The 21,463-nt window shown below is 38.1% G+C and overlaps 1 protein-coding gene across 1 annotated transcript in view; it reads right to left on the reverse strand.

Annotated features, from left to right (window-relative positions):
• Positions 1 to 2,456: 2,456 nt before the first annotated feature.
• Positions 2,457 to 21,463, reverse strand: part of rps6kal (ribosomal protein S6 kinase a, like) — a 65,425-nt gene continuing 46,418 nt past the window's right edge. The window contains exons 12-22 of the mRNA XM_056472547.1: positions 20,769 to 20,833; positions 19,714 to 19,816; positions 19,472 to 19,596; positions 13,633 to 13,755; positions 12,898 to 12,987; positions 12,656 to 12,814; positions 12,377 to 12,538; positions 12,208 to 12,284; positions 10,217 to 10,334; positions 6,223 to 6,363; positions 2,457 to 3,534 (exon numbers count right to left, since the gene is read on the reverse strand). Coding sequence (XP_056328522.1) covers positions 3,406 to 3,534; positions 6,223 to 6,363; positions 10,217 to 10,334; positions 12,208 to 12,284; positions 12,377 to 12,538; positions 12,656 to 12,814; positions 12,898 to 12,987; positions 13,633 to 13,755; positions 19,472 to 19,596; positions 19,714 to 19,816; positions 20,769 to 20,833 — 1,292 coding nt within the window. The 3' untranslated portion in view covers positions 2,457 to 3,405. The remainder of the gene's footprint in view (positions 3,535 to 6,222; positions 6,364 to 10,216; positions 10,335 to 12,207; positions 12,285 to 12,376; positions 12,539 to 12,655; positions 12,815 to 12,897; positions 12,988 to 13,632; positions 13,756 to 19,471; positions 19,597 to 19,713; positions 19,817 to 20,768; positions 20,834 to 21,463) is intronic.

Genomic DNA, 21,463 nt, shown 5'->3' on the forward strand with positions numbered 1-21,463 from the left:
AGCATGCCAAACCTGCTTTATACGCCAAGCATATCTAAGTGGGAACTCTTGAAATATAAATTTGCACACTTTTACACAAGTAAATAAATATAATCAGTGATGTGCTAAAAATCTGCGGACTTTTGCTCGTGCAGATTCCGTGTCGGCCTACATATAGGTTATGCAATTTGCTGTGAAGTAGAAAATGAGTGAACATCTTATAAATGTAGTCAATAATTTATGACAAGGGGTTCACAAAATTAATACCAACAGATCATTTTAAAGTGCATAGTATGGACAGTTAATACTTTAAATGCCGTGCTGTTGGTGTTTGCAGATAGTAATACTGAATAAAACTAAATCACAACTACAAGATTTTCCAAACCGGAAAAAAAAAAAAAAAAAAAAAAAAAAATCACAAATGTTTGATTATAAATGTAAAAAAAAAGAGAAATACTCGGAGAATCAATAAATCGTGAACAACTTCTGCCATTTTGAAATAGTACATAATCATGTAATCATAAAAAGTAACTTTAGTCTGATTACAATAATTTTAAAAGTAGGCCTACTTGATTTTCAGAATCGGGTTATGTGCAAGACTTGACTGAGTATTTCAGAAACAGCTGATGTGCTAGGTTTTCCCACATAGTCATCTCTGATGTTTACAGACAATGGTCTGAATGGTAGTGCTAAGGGTGAGAATGCAAGAAGAAAAAAAACGTCAGACTAGTTTGAGCTGATAGAAAGGCAACAGTAACTCTTCTGAACAGAATCTCTCAAGACACAATGCATAAACCTTGAGGCAGATGAGCTACAGCAGCAGAAGAACAGCACACCGGTGGAGCTTAACTAAGCAGGACATTGGCCCTCCATGTCTGAGCACCTCTGCCATAGTGAGATCTACATCTCGGATGTCCATCTGACAAATCTGCAGACACTGCATAATGCAATCATGTGAATATTGGACATTTCTGAGGAGATTTCCCAGTACCTTAAAGAATCTGTGCAATGAAGAATTATAAAGGCAAAATTGAGCCCAATCTTGTACTGAGACTCAAAAAATTAAATAATGTTCAAATTACGGGGTGACAGTGGCTCAGTGGTTAGCACAGCTAGAAAGTCGCTGGTTCGAGTCCCAGCTGGGTCAGTTTGCATTTGTGTGTGGAGTTCTCCCAGTGTTCGCGTGGGTTTCCTCCAGATGCTCCTGTGTCTAAAGACATGTGGTACAGGTGAATTAAATAAACTAAATTGGCCGTAGTGTTAGTGTGTGAATGAGATAGTGTATGGATGTTTCCCAGTGCTGGGTTGTGGCTGTAGGAGCAACCTCTATGGAAAACATATGGTGGATAATTTGGCGGTTCATTCCGCTGTGGTAACCCCTGATGAATAAAGGGACTAAGCCAAAGAAAATGAATGAATCAGTGTCCAAATTACTTATTTACAGGGTTTATGCACATTTTTATTACAAAAATTCCATGACTTTTCCAGGACTTTTGAGTCAATTTTCATGACCTAATGTTTCAGGTAATGTCTACGTATATATGTGGTGAATCATAAGAAAACAATGAAAGTTTATAGAACATAGAACACGCAACAATCTCTTTAGTTTCAATTTATTTTTATATCTAATGTAAAGTAGATGATGCTTACACAGCACTAATTATATGAGAGCATGTTTTGGCCAAGAAAAGGAGTAAAAACAGCTAACCTCCATTCCAGTATACAGGTATTTGTCAAACTAATTTTAGATGATGTTAATAGTTTGTTAAACTCGTAATAGTAGGTAAAACTACTTCTTTTGTAAAGCCGCGATCACACTGCACTTTTCGCTCCATAGACTTCCATGCGGCAGACCAAAAACGCAAGCATGCGCGACAAGTTTGGCTTTTCACTGCATTCGAAAGTTCAAGCTTGGTCAATTCTTACCTGCGAAATCGCATCACGTGATTGCCTTAAGACTAGAAGATAATTTAAAATAAGAAATTTCAAACATAGAGCAATCGTTCACTTTTATTACAGCTTGAGTCACTTTGGACAAAAAACATCTGCTAAATGACGAAATGTAAATTCCATGACTTTTCCAAAACCATTTTTTCATGGTTTTTCACCTTTATTTAGATAGGACAGTAGAGTTTGCAGACAGGAAAGTATTGGGAGCAGAGAGAGGGGAAGGGTCGGCAAAGGGCCTCAAGCCGGGAATCGGACTCGGGTCACCGTGAGCACCATGGGGCTATATGTCGGCGCACTTTACCACTAGGCTATTGGTGCAGACACTTTTCTAAAACCTTGTGAGTTTTTCTGTTTTTCAAAACTTTTCCAGGCCTGGAAAATGCCATGTCAAAATTCCATAACTTTTCCAGGTGTCCATCACCGTATGAACCCTGTACCCTGTGTTTAAAATGAGGCCAAACAACACAATTCTAGAGTTTTTTTAGACTTCTGTAGTTTATCTGAATTAAAACACACAAGAGCAAACATCATGTCAATAATGTTCTTTAATGTCAATATGTACATCACCTGAAAGAAAAATAAAATCTTAAAAATAAGTGAAATAAATACAATATGATACAATTTCCACAATGTCTTTAAAAAGTTTTATGGAATCATTTTTTTTCCCGCCCTCCATCCGGAACAGAGAGAGAGATGCGATTTCATGGATTCAGTCTCATCTACATTCATTCACCTCATTCGATTTTATAAATATAGATTTATTTCTTCACCCTTTGCTCGTGTACCTCCCATTCAACAAAAGGCAAAGAGCGGTCTGAGACAGGAACAGATGGAGGGAGAGGAAACGTCTCGCAGAAGCAACGACCTGCCAAGCCTCAGTGCAAATGTGCTCAAGGTTCCACACAAACATGATGAATGACTTTATATATACACATCAAGCTAAAGAAACGCGTAACACTGAGTGCTTCTGAGGTAATGCCATGTGGTTCGCAACACTAACAGGACAACAAGTGGATAAACTGCTGAGAAACGTGCAAGTCATCGATCTAAGCCTGTTTTTAGGACAAGTAACAGCTCTCAAAGAAACCTCATACATTTAACGTGAAATAACTAGATATCATTTCAACTGTAATGTATTCGGAAGTCGTGAAGAATTTACAGAACACCAGCAGGAAACGGGTTTGATTCTTGTTGATTCTTGCGTTTGATTGCCCTAAAAACAGGCTTCCAGCAAACTAGACGACCTCAACGAGATTTGGGTTTCCACCGGGTGCAGAGGGGGCAAGGACATTCCAACATTCGGCTTGCTAATGTGTGAAACACTTCAGACACGATGGAAAGATGGAGCTGGTGTTTTTTCACTCTACCGGAGAGAAACAGAAGGGCTTTCATGCATTTCCTTCGAAATGCCTGCACTCCCTGAAGCATCACGTACAACAAGTGGAGAAAATGCCACCGTTTGAGACGTCAGGCTCTTCACGACATGTCTGTAGACGTCAGCTTCTTCATGTTCCTGCGCTGAGCTAGACTGGAGGCAGCTACGGGTTCCAGAACCGGCTTACACGTCTTGTGGTTCAGTGCAGAGTATGTAGCGGCCATCGCTCCCTATGAGAGACATATAGTTCACAATTTTAAGCCCTCCTTTGAATTTTGTTTTCTTTTTCAAATATTTCACAAATGATGTTTAACAGAGCAAGGAAATTGTTATAGTATGTCTGATAATATTTTTTCTTCTGGAAAAAAGCTTTTCAAAAGATCTCTTCTAATCTTTCAAAAACCATTTTAAAGTCAAAATGATTAGCCCCCTTAAGCTAATTTTTTTGGATTGTCTACAGAACAAACCATCATTATACAATGACTTGCCTAATGACCCTAACCTGCCTAATTAACCTAGTTACGCCTTTAAATGTCACTTTAGGCCTGGGGTCTTAAACTGCTGGCCCGTGGGACATTTACAGCCCGCCCTGCTCCTCCCTCCGGCCTGCAACTGACATCAAAAATATAACGAGATTCAGCTTGCCAAAACACATTTTTGAACCACTATCATTGTTGTGCTGTCGCGTCTAGCCACTTGTGGTTTTGACACCTACTGGACATTTAAAGTACTGCATTCAGAGTAGTTTTACGTTCATTTTTTTCTCCGTGTACGGTCGAGACACACATGCGTTTTAATTCTGGGGCAGATTTAAACGTTGAAATATATGTCCGTAGCTCTATTTTTGTAAATATTCAAGGGTCGTTTGATTATCAGTTTTATACCACTTGTATTTTGTTGTCAAACACTTCTATAGGGCTCACACGTTATGCTGGTGGTGTAACAAATATGATAATTTTGCTAATATCCGATTCAAATTGTCTCATTTAATAGATTTTTCTCATATGCTTATTAAATTTTGCATAAAACTATGCACACTAGTCAAATTGTACTGCTAGTATTTTAAGGGGTTTTTCACCTTTATTATATAGGACAGTAGAGATGAGACAGGAATATATAGGGAGCAGAGAGAGGGGGAAAGGATCGGCAAAGGATCTCGAACTGGGAATCAAATTCAGGTCACCGCGAGCACCTCAGTGCTATATGTCGGCACAATTTACCACTAGGCTATTGGTGCAGACGAATTGAAGTTGTTAAAGTAAATGTGAATATGTCCATACTTTCCTCCCTCTTTGTTGTAGTTTTACAAAAAAAGAAAGAAATTGAGAAGAACAATTGCCAGTGAAGTTACCAAATTTAGCCAAACTGCTTTTGCCATTTTTATGCTAACGGGACAAAACAATTGGTTGGGACAGAATAATAATTATTATGCCTATTGTTTGTAGTATTTTCATAGCAATTTAAACTGCCCTTTCAAAATGTACCACAAGAAACAAAAAGCTGGACTTTTGACTGCATATACTGTGTGGAAGAATGACTGAGTGTGTGTCTAATGCTCGGCCATATACACAACAGCCACAGATTTATTTCAGCAGCTGATGTGTGACTTATGAACTGCACAGTTTTGCTGCGTGTATGATCTGTCTCTATTCGTCTCGCTCTCTCTCTCTCGGCACTATCATTTTCACAGGTACCGCCTACTTTGAAGCACTATTGGCTGACAGGACTGCCAATCCTAATCAACTGTGTGACGAGGACTTCTCTCTCTGCCAATCACGCTTGTTGCAGAGCCCTTTAAAAGGAAGCGGAAAGCGAAAGAGATCAGCTGCTGCTGTTGTTGTTTTGGCATGTTGTCTGTTTGGTGGTGTCCGTGTGCGTTTTGTAGCGGTTACTGATGTTGACTTTGAGTGAGATTTAATGATGTTGACTTGAAGTGAGATTTGTTTGAGAGTTCTGATGTGTGTTTTTACATCTCTAGCCCGCTAATGCTCCATTCAAAAACCTTCTGTGACTTTTGACAAGGGAGATCTGGAACAACATAGTAAGTCACATGACATACATACTTTGCACACAGGACTATTGATGTATGGACACACTAGTTAGCGAAGTGTGCTAATTTTGTATTTCTATTTCTAGTTAGTGTAAGTTCAGGGCGCTTTGGCGCTGAAGACTTTTCTTTTCATATTGTTATTTTCTTATTTAGTGGATTGGGGAGGAGTTTAAGGGAATATTTTTGTTATATTTATTTCTTTAATTTGCTAGCGCACATTCAGTTCCCTCTCCCGTTTATCTTGGTTCAACTTTATCTTATTGTTTGTAAATATTGTAAATACTGTGGGAGCAATAAATCTTTTGCGGTGCTAATTTGTTGTTTTGTGGCTTTCTCTTGGCATTTTCATCTTCAGTTTATACTTTGATCATCTTTATGTTACTCCTTTTAATTCACTAGACATATTTCCATCAAGGACTGTAACATGAAAGAGAAGCGTGCTGATTTGCATTATGCTTGAAATATAAATGTCATGTCTGTTATCCTAAGATGCATCAATTATGTCAGGTTTGCACTTTTTTTCTTGTACTTGAATGTTAAAATGTCCCTCCAATAAAATGTCAGTCACTGAAATGGCCCCCAGCCAATGTAAGTTTGAGAACCCTGCTTTAAGCTGAATACTAGTATCTTGAAAAACATCTAGTAAAATATTATTCACTGTCATCATGGCAAAAAATAAAAAAAATGAGTTATTAAAACTATTATGTTTAGAAATGTGTTGAAACTATCTTCTTACCATTAAACAAAAATTGGGGGAAATAAATATACAGGGAGGTTAATGATTCAGGAGGGCTGACAATTCTGACTTCAACTGTAGGTGAAGTATCTTTACCATTTCAATCATGAAAGCACAAATCACAAGCCATACCTTAACCAAATGAGGTGCTTCATGGCGTGTGAGTTGAAAGTGTGGGTTCTGGTCCCGGCAGGCGATCCACGAGTGTTTGAGTACCTGTTCTGCGGTGTATCGGTGATGAGGGTCCACATGCAGCATATGAGACAGCAAGTCCTGTGAACAGACAGCGGCTCACTTATTACACTTGCTTCAAAAACAGTGTGTGCAGATCAGTGTTACTTTCGATGACAGATTTATCATAGTATTCATCAATCTCCCTTTCACTGACAAAAACTAGCACAAAAGCTAAATAAAATCCTTTAATGACCAAAACTGTCAAAAATTTTTTTGAAACTGATCATTTTTTCAATGAATAACGACAAAACTAAAATGTTTATGGATGGACAATTTGTCAAAAGACCCAATCAGAACTAATCTCATGTGTCAGCTAGGTGTGTGCCTACAGTTAATTAAAAAAATAAAATAAAATAAATAAAATAAAAAAAACTCCTGACGTCATGCACTCCAGCATTAAGACTGTTGATCCAGTGTTTGCCTGTAGGCTACACTACATAAGCAATCATTTGCTGGAATCATGTGTGCAGAAGAAAAGCTAAAAGCATGTATAAATAAATCTGAAGTTTACTTGAAACTTACTGCTATAAGTTTTATGTTCTTCAAAATGCCATTACATCATGCTTACTGATAACCCTGAGATTGATCTTCACCCCCACAGACGATTTACTTTTAGTAATGTGCCCATGGTTTTAATTTGCTTTAAATAGGACAGCACACATTATATACACTTCTAAACTTAAAGCCTCTGTCCAATACAGAAACAGAAACAACTTACTTTCACTTTGGCAATTGCGCACTTTAACCGGTTTAAGTACCTCATTGCCATGACATCCCTACTCTACGATTCTTTTTCCCTTAAAACACTCCATCTGGTCGTACAATTAATAACACTCATCCCCATTATCTGGAAATTCGTTTTTTTTAAACTGACAGCAGCATAATAACAAACTTAAGTAATGTCTTCAGTCCAGTAGAATTAATTATAATTGATTTAAATAAATATATCTGCTTGAAAGAGTAAAGCACTCTATATCTGCTGGTATACATCTCCTCTATATAGCTGGTTTTATAAAGAATGCATTTCATGAGGCATTTTATTTAGGCTTAATGGTACACCACAACTGTGAAATTTAGGCCTGTATTGTTCAAACCTTAATATCATTCATGTTCATAAGTGTGTTCTCCAGAGTATATGACAAGCTTTGAAATTGTAAAGATCTGCATAAATATGCAAATTTAGATTTCACTAAAAATTATGATTTAACTAAACTGTTCAATTTTTAGTTTAGTTTTTTACCTTTAACACTAAATTTAGTCAACTATTATCTAATGAAATGTATTCGTAGTTTTAAATGTATTTAAAACTACGAATACATTTCATTAGATAATAGTTGACTATTATCTATAATAGTTGACTATTTAAATGTATTTAAAACTACGAATACATATCATTAGATAATAGTTGACTATTATCTATAATAGTTGACTATTTAAATGTATTTAAAACTAGGCTAAAACTACAATCAATTCAGAAAATTAAAATATGACTAAAACGAAATGGCATTTTAGTAAAAAGACTAATGGTCCGATCACACCGAATGAGCTTTTCAGTTCAGGAAACATGAGGCGCGCTGCACCGCCAGTGTGCTGAGCTTTTTATGTTGCTAGGCAAGCACTGTATCAACAGTCTTAACGCTGAAGCGCATGACGTCGGGTGCCTTTTCTACACAGAATTTAAGCGATGCGTCAAAAACATGAGGCGCAGTAGTGCATAAGGTGTAAAAAGCTCATTTCCAATAGAAAACAATTCAAAAAAAGGCCGCTCATCACAAAAACAGATTTGGTGTGTTTGGGGTCCAAGACCAAAATTTACTGTCAAAATTAAGTCCAGATACTGAAAAAATTTCCATGAACACAACTACTTAAGAAAACCATTTAAGCTTTCATACAAATGGATAGTTCACCCATAAATAAACATTTACTCACAGTTTACTGTCCTTGAAGTGGTTAAAAACCTTAACAAGTTTCTTTCTTCTGCTGATCCCAAGTAAAAAATATTTTGAAGAAAACTGAAAAGCTTTAACCATTGACTTCCATAGTAGTAAAAGCAAAACCTAAGGAAGTCAGTGGTTATCGGTTTTCAGCTTTCTTCAAAATATCTTCATTTGTGTTTAACAGAAGAAAAAAACTCAAATAAATTTGGAACAAGTAAATGGGTAAGGACATGATGACAGAATATTCAGTTTTGGGTCAACTATGCCTTTAAAGGGGTGGTCCAGAATGTAATTTTAAGGCTTGGTTGTGTTTATAAGATGCAAAGCAATGTGTGTTCATAATTCACTTGAAGGAAATCACATTTTTTTTTCATATATCTCACTTTGATTATATACAGCTACTCAGCTAACATGAAAACGTCTGTCACATTTCCTAGTTCCTCTGAAAGGCCCGCCCTCAAGAGGCTCTGATTGGTCATCTGTCATAATGTGCTGCGATTCGCGGATCGGCTCCACGTCACGCCTGTACAAGCACGCGATTTATGCTGTGTAAACAGTCAGTCAACCTCATGCCTGCTCTCTAAAAAAAATCTGACAAGTGTCTGTAACGAGTGAAAATGGGGTGCAGCACCATTGTGTGTGTGTGTGTGTGTGTGCGTGAACTGTCTGTAGACGTGTTCTTTTTCTCTGATGCTCAGATTAAGTTATTGTTCTGTAATATACAGTGACACTGTTGACAGAAGAACAAAGCACAAGATGTGGGATGCGACCTGTGTGAGCCTTGATTTATTTTTCTGCTGCTACACGAGTTAGGCGAGCTGTCCTGTATTTTTTTTTCTTTAACTCAACTTGTTGCACGACGTCTTTCGCATATATTCAGAATATGCATGTGTAAGTAATATGAATCGTTCACATCTCTTTTGCCAGTTCATTATCTGAGATGTAAAACGCATGGAAAAGCTGCCTATAAAGAGAACACGCACGCACTGGTGAAGAGAGTGTGAGTGTGTGTGTGTGTGTGTGTGTGTGTGTGTGTGTGTGTGTGTGTGCGCGTTTACAGCAGTTTGACTGATAAATATGAATTTGTAGCTAAATTGTTAGCGGTGCCAAACAGCATTTCCTGTTGTTTACATCTTTGCTACAGCATACCGTTAATGCTAGACACTGTACATGTCATGATCAATTTTAACAAATAAAAACTCACAGGCTAACAGTTACAGCGTCTGCTTGTTGGAGCTGCTCCTTCTTTGAGGAGATTTTAACCGAATCCAGCACTGAACTGGGAGAGATTCTGGAAGCTGTGTTTTGTCAAATCATGCTTGCTATGTATTCTATAATTCTCTGGAACATAATTAATATTGAACTGTAAGCACTTCTGGCTTTGTGTCGTGTTCTTTGGAAGCCCAAATACAGAAACAGAAGAAGCTCTGTGGAAATAGCAGCGTTTGAATGTCAGCTTTCTCTGCTGTAACATTACAGTGCCTCTGGCCACACCCCTTAGCAGCGCTGTGTGTGCACAGTAAAAGTACGTTTGTGATCTCACTGACCCAGAAGTATGTTTTGTAGTCTCCAAAATTCGTTCATTGTAGGCTTTGCTAAGCTAACTCTGTAAAAACCAAGGTCTCCCTTTGCATTGAACTTTGAGCGTCTTACATTCAGAGATGCTGTTTATGTTCACACAACTACATTACACATCAACTAAAGTTTAAAATATGATATCTTAGTGGACCACCTCTTTAAGCTTGTTTAGCAAAACTAGCTTTAGCGTATTTAATAACCAAGTGCTACTGATGTCAAATCAAACTTTACCTCCACTACGAACAAAAATAAATAAATAAATAAATAAATAAATAAATAAATAAATAAATAAATAAATAAATAAATCACCAGGTTTGTGTTTGAATTGTTTTGAACAAATCTTGACAACAACAGTGCCAATTACTATTTTTCACTACCTTTGAGGAATCTGACACAGAATCCCAGTTTCCTCCACTCAGAGAGAATTTCCCACTGCCGATTCGTAACAGAATCTCCTCTGGTGTGTCATTAGGTCCATTGGCAAAGGGCGTGTACCTGCACACACAAAGAAAGAACTGACATAAACAGAACACTCACTCAGATCTATTTTGTTTCATTCAACAAAACAATAAAAAGCCTCAAAATCCCTAGTCAAAAATATAGCCACTATACATTTATTAAAAATGCAAAAGCATTGATTTTCAGTTCTATAATAATAGGAACAAGTTTTTTAAAAAGCTTGAAAACAGTTAATTTTTTCATTAATATATCATAAAAATCAGCTATTTATTACATTAGTGCTGTGGTAATTCAATTGCTATGGTAATAATAAAGTGCTTCCCCCAAAAATGATTTATCCATATTTTATATTATATTTATATATACAAACAGTTAGTTCTCGAATCTGATTGGCTGATAGCTGTGCGATATTCCTGTAATAACAGCACTCATACAGCCTCTTCACCATTGTGTAATCCTCTGCCCACATAGGGTGACAGTGTTGTGGTTTCTGGCTTTTCTCTTAATGAATCAAGCTCAGACTGGGGTTATGAATATCAGAAGAATATACTTTATTGGAATATCTCCAAAAAAAGCAGAGACAGCCTGGAGCAGACCCATCTCTAGTCTCACTCCAGGACAAATCCCATGTCCCTCAAATTTGCTATCCCCTTTATCCTTGCTTCCTCCCACCTTTGTGTTTTCACAGCTGTTTACTGGTTCAACAGGCCTCTCCCAGCTCCTACTCCTTTATGACCCCTATTTAAAGACCCCTCTTCTTGTTGGCCCTTATAATGTACAGATCTAATATAATCATCACCGTTTTTCCACAACAGCAGATCAATAAACTCACTACAGTTTGACAAATAATGCAGCTGTTGGACAACATAATGTACTTTTAAGGCGTTTTCAAGTGATAATGCAGTTGTTTAGATTGCAACTACGCAGTTCATTTAAAAGGATTGTGTCTATATTAAATATTTATCATTTCAGAGATTTAGTGTGTGCATACTGAGCAGAGCAAAGATGGTTGTCGTTCCGCCAAAAGATGGTGACAGAGTCCTCAGGGGAGAAAATTTTCAAACCACAGCTGATCAAATCATTATAAAACAAGTAAGTGACTTTCTAAGTCGAGCTCTCTCTTTTGTATGTTGTACTGGATTCATACCATAGTAATCTGGTAGTGTTTGCTTTGCTCTGTCTTCTTCAGGGTTAATTATCGTCATATGCCGATTGCAACAGAGAAATGCTGTGAAATGTCTCTAGACTGATGGCATTTCATGCCGTTCAGCCTTATAATCTTAAAATGTGAGCAAAATCACCTGTTTTGTCATCACTTTAGACATTACACTAGAGAATCATTCAAATACTAGCTCTAAAGTGACGTTTGTGAAGTAGCAACGGTTTCTGCTGTTCTGACGTCTGCTGTTCTGTTCAGACTCGGCCTGCGACCTCAAGCCAACGTATGCCTCCCACACGTGCCAACATACAGCGATATCACACTGCTACTCGTGAACCATAACTGAACCATACAATGCTTATTATACCAGGTACGTCAACATTGTTTACGTTAAAAAATAAAATAGTGCAATCTCGTCTTTTTTTCTGATTTAAAAAAAAAAAAAAAAAAAAAAAAAAGTGTTCAAATCTGAATATGATAATTATTATTATTCATCTTCCTGCTGGTGAGAAGAGAGTGCGAGAGAGTGCGAGAGAGCAAAGCCAGTATCAATACTAACCAAAAGCAAGATTGTATCATTTTAAATATTTCAGTGTTGATATTTTTGACAACACTAATACACAAGCACATCAAACCAGAGAATTAAACGGTTCATTTATTTCCAATGAACTGTTCCATCCTTAATATTAGCAGAACAGTGCAAATCGATGTAGAAAGTAATTAAACATGGACATAAGCAGCTAAACTGACCCCGCCAACATGGTGTAGAGTAGCACTCCCAGACTCCAGATATCACAGGCGGCGTCATAACCCTGCCGCATCAGCACCTACAACACAACAGACAGACAGACGGATGTGTCAGCTCAATACAGGACATGTTTTATAGATCAAGTATTCACAATGCAGAGCAGTTTCTCACTTCAGGAGCCACAAAGTTTGCGGTATAACAGGGTGTGAGTAGGAGTCCGTTGTCTCCTCTTAGCTGCTTGGCAAAGCCGAAGTCACAGATGCGTATGGAGTCGGGGTTTCCCGAATCGTCCATGTAGAGGATGTTGCTGGGCTTCAGGTCCCGGTGTACAACCTGAGTAAGAAACAGAGCCCGTCACAAATACAGTACCTGCAAACACCCATATTGTTCATTTCATTGTCATCTAATGATTCCAGCACTGTGATGATTGCAGGATGTTTAGTGTCTCACCCCCTGGCAGTGCAGGTAGTCCACAGTTTTGGTGATGGTGTAGAGCACAGCGCTGGCCTCTCGCTCTGAGAAGAACTTCTGCCTGAGGATCTTATCCAGAAGCTCACCGCCCTTCATGAGCTCTGTCACCAGATACACGAAACGGCCCTCGTCATACACCTGAATTAAACACACACACAATAACACCCGAGTTCTTACAAACAAAGAGCTGAAGAGTCTGAAATCTGTGTTCTGCCACTCACGTCTTTCAGTGTGATGATGTTGGGATGCTGTCCATACCGCATCAGGATCTCAATCTCCTCCGATGGGTCTCGCTTGCTTTTGTCAATAATCTATTTAATACAATCACAGCAAAAATGATGACAACTGAACAAATGGATATTAGTGATGTAATAGTTCAGAAAATGAACAGTTCAGTTTGTTGTTGATATGGCAAAAACAAAGACATTTTCTTGATTTCTTAAATTTTTATTTATTAAAAAAAAGATTGTGAAGCATTATCTGATGAAGCTATACTTGCCCAATCTTCTGTGCTGTTAAAATAAATGTCACTCTGTAGTAGTTATATAAAAAAAGCTAAGAATTTTCTTAACATATGGAACTATGCATTTTTACTCGTTTTCTGTGGACAGCAAAGATCTGCTTAATGTGCCTATAGCTATGTCTAGAGGCATGAGATTATTTTTTGGGAATGCTGGGAGATAATAATGTCGAACCACTTTGATGATAGACTTTGGTTGAGAGATTTTAGAATGACTCCCACTGTGTTTCTCCTACTGAATAGAAAGTAATGAATTATACAAGAAAAAAGGCACACATTAGCTTCTCCTGCTGCAGCAAATTCCCTTTTTCTTTTTGATATTTGGTGGTAGTCTTTCAGGATGAGACGATTTCATTCAAGATTCAAATAAAATAAAAATAAAAATCATTTTTGATGAGGCACCAGTGAGTTGATTTAATGAGTCATGATGACTCACCTTCACAGCAAACTCCATGGCAGTGACCCTGTGTATGCAGCGTTTACATATCGAGTATGAACCCACACCGATGTCCTCCTTCAGCTCGTACACGTCTGAAAACTGAGCTGAGCTGCCATGCACCTGTCACAGAACACAAAATCCTTAAACATCTACATACATACATAGAGTTGAAGTCAAAATTATTAGCCTACTTGTGAAATTTGTATTCTTTTGTATCAAATATTTCCCGAGTGATGTTTAACAGACCAAGAAAAGTCTCTAAAATTTCTTTTAGTTTGGCTGGAAATTGAATTTTCTGCAGAAAACTAATTTAAGGACAATATTATTAGCCCCGCTTTAGTTTATTTTCCCCTAATTGTCTACAAAACAAAACACTGTTATCCAATGACTTGCCTTATTATCCTAGCGTGCCTGGTTAACATAACCTTGTAATTGCACTTTAGAGGTGCAGTATGTCCGTTTGACACCCAGTGGTTTAACTAAGTATTGCACCCCTGGTTCAAAATACACAGGTTGCCAGATTGACAATAGTCGTGTTCTAAATCAATGCAATGGCACGTGATTGAAGCAATATTTTCCATATTAAAAGGAGTTTTTGTTCTAACCAAGACCTGAAATTGATATTTTAGAAACGATTTCTATTTCTAGCAGCTGAACAACAGAAAACTGACAATGATCACCTCAGGTATGTACACCTTATGTGCTTTATTCAGTGTTAAATGTAGTGACGCACCAATCCAGATACTTGGATCGAAAATCGGTTCGATACAGCATATTTTTGCTGGATCGGGTATCGGCCAGCTGGTAACGATCTAAATGCGATCTTGCGCGAGTGCTATATTCTGTGTTTATAAGCCAACTAAGCCATGAAGGTAGCCTATTATAAGGCACTAGAAAGTTGTCATGTAGGCCTACTATAACCCAAATATTCTAAAGCCATTCTATAGTTTAATGTGAAGTACAGATGAATATTCACGTGGTTAAATTCATGTTCACTTCAGCACTTCCCGCCGCTGTGCCTGTCAATCATTCTCCATTCATTCACAATTTAAACTGTGTAGCGTTCATGACAACACAAAAAACTCTCCAAGATTTTTGTTCCTGTTAGCTTATGTAATTATTGGAGAAATGGGTTTAGTTTTGCATTAAATGGGTTCATTTTGACCTGCGACAAGGAGTTCATTGCTGTTTCTAAATCATGCTGCGCTGTGCCTGTTACATAGATCAGCAGATCGCATTTGCAATACTGGAGTAGAGAGGGTTATTACCTGCTCTTCACACACAAAGTACGCCTACCTCAAATGTTTATTTAGAAAAGTCTCAATAATACATTGGACAGATCCTCAACGCACTGATTTCTTCCCATTGAGCTGCTGTTTTAAAAGTGACCGCAGACACCAGAGGGCTGCGCGCTGTGTCTCCGATGTATCAAGTGCTTCATTCACGCGCCAGCTGCGCAGACCCGATGTGTGCCGCTCCATTCGATTATTTCACACAATGAGTTTCTATTCTCTCATCCTTCCGACTGAGTTTATTCTTCCGAGGGGAATCCTTTAAGTGCTGTGAATAGTTTGTAAAATCTGGCCCATTGTGGTCAATGTAGTTGATAAAATGAATAAAAGTGGAACTGACGGGCGCAATATACATTGTCATTACCAGAAAAATTATTTAGCCTTATCTGAAACAGAATATTTCACCGTAGATTTATTTATATTAATATTTTATTTGACAGACATATTTAGGCATATAAGCGGACCTTGTAGTGAACTTTCTACGTCTCACTCATGGCGAGGGATTAAGTAAAACTGGCCTCAGACAGTTTAGTCTCTGTCAAACCTGCAGGAAAATATCAGGTTTTGCTAAAAGGCTGATTATTTTACCGACGATTACGGTTACCTAGTTTACAGCAAGCATCATGTTTATAGTTACATTGTGCTGTCTGTCATGTATAGGCCTATAGGTTTGTTATTTTTACTAAAGAAGATTTATTATTTGAGTTTAGCACCAGAGCTAAAGAAACTGCATAATGCCATTAAAAAAATACATTTAAAAAAGAAAAAAGTATCAGGATCACATCTGTATCAATCGATATTCAGAATTTTGGTATCAAGATCGGATCTAAAAAAATGGTATTGGTGCATCCCTAGTTAAATGCTAATAACGTGAGTTTGAAGGCCATTTTATTTTATTCCACACCCGACAGCTCTCTATGTATATTTAGCCTTTGACCCGCCACATTTTCTACCTGACCTTTTCCGCTAAATTTAAATCTAGATTCCAATTTCTCACATTAAATTGGGGTACCCCCAAAAGAGAGAGATAACAGATAAAAGTGTAGGTTGTGCAATGATTGTAGGCTAAATGTCAGTTTTGTTTGCCCCTTTGTGATGAGATATGAGTGCAGCGTGATGTTCAGTGAGGTTTGTGGCTGGTGAGGCACTGACTCTTTCAAAGTCAGATTTACAAACATATCCACTCAATATATTTGCCAACTACCGATTGAGTTTCATATATCATATCAGCATTATTTCTATACACATAGCAGGTACATATTGGGCCAAAGAAAAAGAATGTAAAATGTACAGCGATTAAATATGCCTCCCAAAAACACCAAGGTGGACGCTACAGAGTCCAGACAGCCTATAACAAGCAACACACGGCACCTCGGCAGATGCACGCACTCTCCCTCATTCACACAAACACACACAGCACCACGGCAGATGCGCATGCTCTCTTGCTCACTCGTGCTCCCTCTCTCTACATCTCTCGAGAACGCTATATTGTTAGACCACCTGCTCCTGTTCAAATTACACCAGAGTTACTGACTGCTACCACGTTTTACTCTGAAATTTATTCCCGCACTGCAAGAATTCTGGTCTGGTCCTGCAGCTCCCACGGTACAGCCACAGGAATGCAGACTTCTACCTCAGATCTTGAAAATAAAAAAAACGTTTGAAACTGAACTTTAGAACTGTGACTCAGTGTAAAGCAAATAATATCAGTGATTCAGCATCTACATTTAATAATGTTAAGGTTTAATAATTATGTTATAAACCTTACTATATCATTGGAGTGCAGTAAGTGCACTATTCTGAATGGCTGTATTTAAATTTCTGTCGTGTTTCGTCTTGTGCAAACAGCCAAATTCACTGCAAATCTTGTCATATAGCATGTTATTAGGACACGGAGTTACATTGCAACCTGCTCACCCAATGTTTACATTTATAATATTTATATTATTTGCTAATTAATAACCACCTCAGTCTGCTAATGTCCACCAGAAGTCGCATTTCGGTCACAGACGCATGCTTTAAGAGGCTTCCTGACTGAATGAAACACGCAGTTTTCCAGCAAGGCAATCAAGGGTGCTGAAATATAATTAGCTAAAGTGGCAGTGGGCAGGTAAAAAGAAACAAAGACCACCGTTCCGACATATTGTCAAAGCAGAATATCTGACTTTAGCAAAGTTTTTTAAATAAACAAGAGTGTTCACTTAGCATGTTTCTTAAATATCTGCAAACATATTATGGCGATTTTAATGCTTTAAAAGAGTCAAAAACTCACACAGCACCTATAAGCTAAACACTAGTTTCTTGCAAAATAACTAGTCAAATCTACTTCAAATCGACTTCAACTGTATATGCCATTAATATGTTTCATGCATAATGATTCAGTCTATTCCTCCTGCTATGAAAAATAGCATGTTTTTTACATCAGAAATAGAACTGTCAAAATGAAAAAGGAGAACTGTTGCCTTGGCAGCAAGCTGAAATAAATGAAGTTTAATTATGCTTATTTTTTATATTTGAAGAGTTCAAATGCAAAAACCTCTAAGTGCCATCTGAAATTTCCATAAGCAAAGGAGGCCAAGAATAATGCTCATTTTCTGCGTTGAGTTATTTTACTTTGAAGACCATGCAAAGAACATATTCTTTCTGAAATTACTGAACCTACACACAGGAGCCTGATAAAAAAGCTAATTTTTAAAGAAAAATTCAGACGACAATTAGAGGTTTTTGCATCTGAACTCTTCAAATATAAAAAATAAGCATAATTAAACTTCATTTATTTCAGCTTGCTGCCAAGGCAACAGTTCTCCTTTTTCATTTTGACAGTTCTATTTCTCTACATATATACAGTGCATCCGGAAAGTATTCATAGCACATCACTTTTTCCACGTTTCTTTATGTTACAGCCTTATTCCAAAATGGATTAAATTTATTTATTTCCTCAACATTCTACACACAATACCCCATAATGACAATGTGAAAAAAGATTTTTTGAAATTGTTGCAAATTTATTAAAAATAAAAAACCTGAAAAATCACATGTACATAAGTATTCACAGCCTTTGTCGTGAAGCTCTAAATTGAGCTCAGGTACATTCTGTTTCCACTGATCATTCTTGAGATGTTTCAGCAGCTTAACTGGAGTTCACATGTGGTAAATTCAGTTGATTGGACATAATTTGAAAAGGCATACACCTGTCTATACAAGGTCCCAGGGTTGACAGTGCATGTCAAAGCAAAAACCAAGCATGAAGACAAAGAAATTGTCTGTAGACCTCCGAGACAGGATTGTCTCAAGGCACAAGGCTGGGGAAGGTTACAGAGAAAATTCTGCTGCTCTGAAAGTTCCAATAAGCACAGTGGCCTCCATCATCCGCAAGTGGAAGATGTTTGGAAACCATCAGGACTCTTCCTAGAGCTGGCCGGCCATCTAAGCTGAGCGATCGGGGGAGAAGGGCCTTAGCCAGGGAGGTAATCAATAACCCGATGGTCACTCTGGCTGAGCTCCAGCGTTCTTCTGTGGAGAGTGGAGAACCTTACAGAATGACAATCATCTGTGCAGCAATCCACCAATCAGGCCTGTATGGTAGAATGGCCAGACGGAAGCCACTCCCCGCCTAGAATTTGCCAAAAGCCATCTGAAGGACTCTCAGACCACAAGAAACAAAATTCTCTGGTCTGATGAGACTAAAATTGAACTCTTTGGAATGAATGCCAGGCGTTACATTTGGAGAGAACCACTGCTCATCACCAGACTAATACTATCCCTATAGTGAAGCATGGTGGTGGCAGAATCATGCTATGGGGATGTTTTTCAGCAGCAGGAACTGGAAGACTAGTCAGGATAGAGGGAAAAATGAATGCAGCAATGTACAGAGACATCCTGAATGAAAACCTGCTTCAGAACGCTCTTGACCTCAGACTGGGGCGACAGTTGATCTTCCAGCAGGGCAATGACCCAAAGCACACCGCCAAAACATCAATGGAGTGGCTTCACAACAACTCGGTGAATGTCCTTGAGTGGCCCAGCCAGAGCCCAGAAATCCTATTGAACATCTCTGGAGAGATCTGAAAATGGCTGTACACAGTTGCTTCCCATCCAACCTGATAGAGCTTGAGAGGTACTGCAAAGAAGATTGGGCAAAACTTCCCAAAGACATGTGTGCCAAGCTTGTGGCATCATATTCAAAAAGACTTAAGGCTGTAATTGCTGCCAAAGGTGCATCAACAAAGTATTGAGCAAAGGCTGTGAATACAAGTGTACATGTGATTTTTCAGCTTTTTTTTTAAATAAATTTGCAACAATTTCAAAAAATCTTTTTTCATATTGTCATTATGGGGTATTGTGTGTAGAATTTTGAGGAAATAAATGAATTTAATCCATTTTGGAATAAGGCTGTAACATAATGTGGAAAAAGTGAAGTGCTATGAATGCATTAAATACACAATTATGGCTTTCATTATAGTTAACAATACACCAGAAGACAATGACTCACACCCAACATGTATAGTTCACACATATGTATAGTAAGAGAGAGAGAGATTTACCTGCACTATGGGGAGAATGTTGACTAGTGGTGCATTTTTACTTTCCTCCAGGGAGACTGGAGCTACAAAACTGAAGCCTTTAAAGAGTTGGTGAGCGTTTGCACTGGGGGGTATGCCTGGAGAGTCTGTCAACAGGAAAACACACACACAAACAGCTCAACTCACTATCGCACTTTTGGCAGGTACATTTATCATCACTAGTTCCCCCAAGTAATCCATCTAGAAAACTTTCTCCTTAGTACCTTTGGGAGTTTTGGCTGTGAATTCTGGGTCGAAGCAGAAAGTGTCATCTGGTTTCCCTGAAGCAGGTTTGAATGGAGGCTGAAGTTCTCTTCGGTACAATTTCTACACAGACATAATAAACACATGCGACTCCAATAAAACATCTTCCACCTGACACCGACAAAATAGTAATCACTTATCATCCACACTGACAGCCCACTGTACTTTAGAGTAAGCCAGATCATTCACAAATATAGAATTGGTTTCTGATAAAAGATGCGAAGGCTTTACATGTGGTACTAAAAAGCCCATCAATTTAACTGCAACTTTAAAGTCTGTGTGAACAGGAAACTGACTTCTATTTCATTGCTGATTTACTTCCAATTGAAAATTAATATTGAGTAGGGACAAATAAACACCTTCATTAATTGGATCAGCTGTGTTTGATCAAGACTGGAGCAAAACTGCAGAGCTGCAGCCCTCCAGGAATTGAGTTTGAGACCTATGCTTTAAAGCACAGGTGTCAAAGCCAGTTTCTGAAGTGCTGGAGCTCTGCAGAGTTTAGTTCCAACCCTAATTAAACACACCTGATCAAACTAACAGAGTCCTTTAGGCTAGTTTGAAACCTACAGGTAAGTGTGTTGAAGAAGGGTTGGAACGAAACTGTGCGGCCCTCCAGGAACTGGCTTTGACACCTGTGCTTTAAAGGGTTTCACTGATTGAGGACTGCAGTATGAGTCATGTCAATAGATTCATTTTATTCTGCGACTCATTTCAGCTTCTTTTCAGGCATTAACAGCACCAAACAATTGCTCGAGGGCTTGCTTTCGACCGCATTCAGAAAGCTTCATAAATGTAATCTGTGATTTAAGCAGTCAGGACTGTGCAAGCTCTCAATCTTCCCCTGTTCATGGTCAATAGAACAATGCTAGGTGTTTTTAGGTGCTTCTGGCTGTGATCATTAGTCAAACACAGCTTGGGCTGGCATACTGTCTGGCCACCTGCCACACACTAATAAAGGACTGAACCGGAGCACTTAAAACAGTGTGTACTGGTAGGTTAACCAAAATCTTACATTCCAGTCAATGGTGGAGAAAAACGTGTGTCGTTTGATCTCTTCCACGCCATCAGGACCCGCTCCTGAAACAAAGCAGTTATGGTTAGGATGCTAATAACAGTTTGCATCTATTAAAAGAGCTCCAATTTGATGGAAAATAGGCTCGTTTTAAAAGTCACCTACAGTTAAACAGTTGAGTTCAACCATTTTTAAATCCATTTAGCTAATGCCAGGGTTTGGCAGGAGCACTTTTAGCTTAGCTTAAGATAAATCGTTAAATTGGATCAGATCATTAGCATCTTGCTCAAAATAATAAAAAAAATAATAAAATGAAACAAAATATTCAAAATAATAATTTTACCATTTTTGAATCTAATTAGCCAATCTCACAGACGGTGCCAATAGCACTTTTAGTTTAGCTTAGCATAAATCATTTGATTAGATTAAAGGGCACCTATGGTGAAAAATATACTTTTCAAGCTGTTTGGGCATACATATTTGTAGATGTAGTGTATAGAGCGCCATATTGGGGTGATATAAACACACCCAGTCCTTTTTTTTTTTCAATTTAACCACTTAAAAACGGTGGACACATTGGAGCGGTTTTCAGACACTTTACATAGGAGTGCGGTCCCCCCGCCCACCGAATTGATTGACAGCTGCGCGTATTAACATGCCTCGGTAGTCATGTGTATAATTATATCAACAAGACC

This window comes from Danio aesculapii, chromosome 14, assembly GCF_903798145.1.
Source record: "Danio aesculapii chromosome 14, fDanAes4.1, whole genome shotgun sequence".
NCBI lineage: Eukaryota > Metazoa > Chordata > Actinopteri > Cypriniformes > Danionidae > Danio > Danio aesculapii.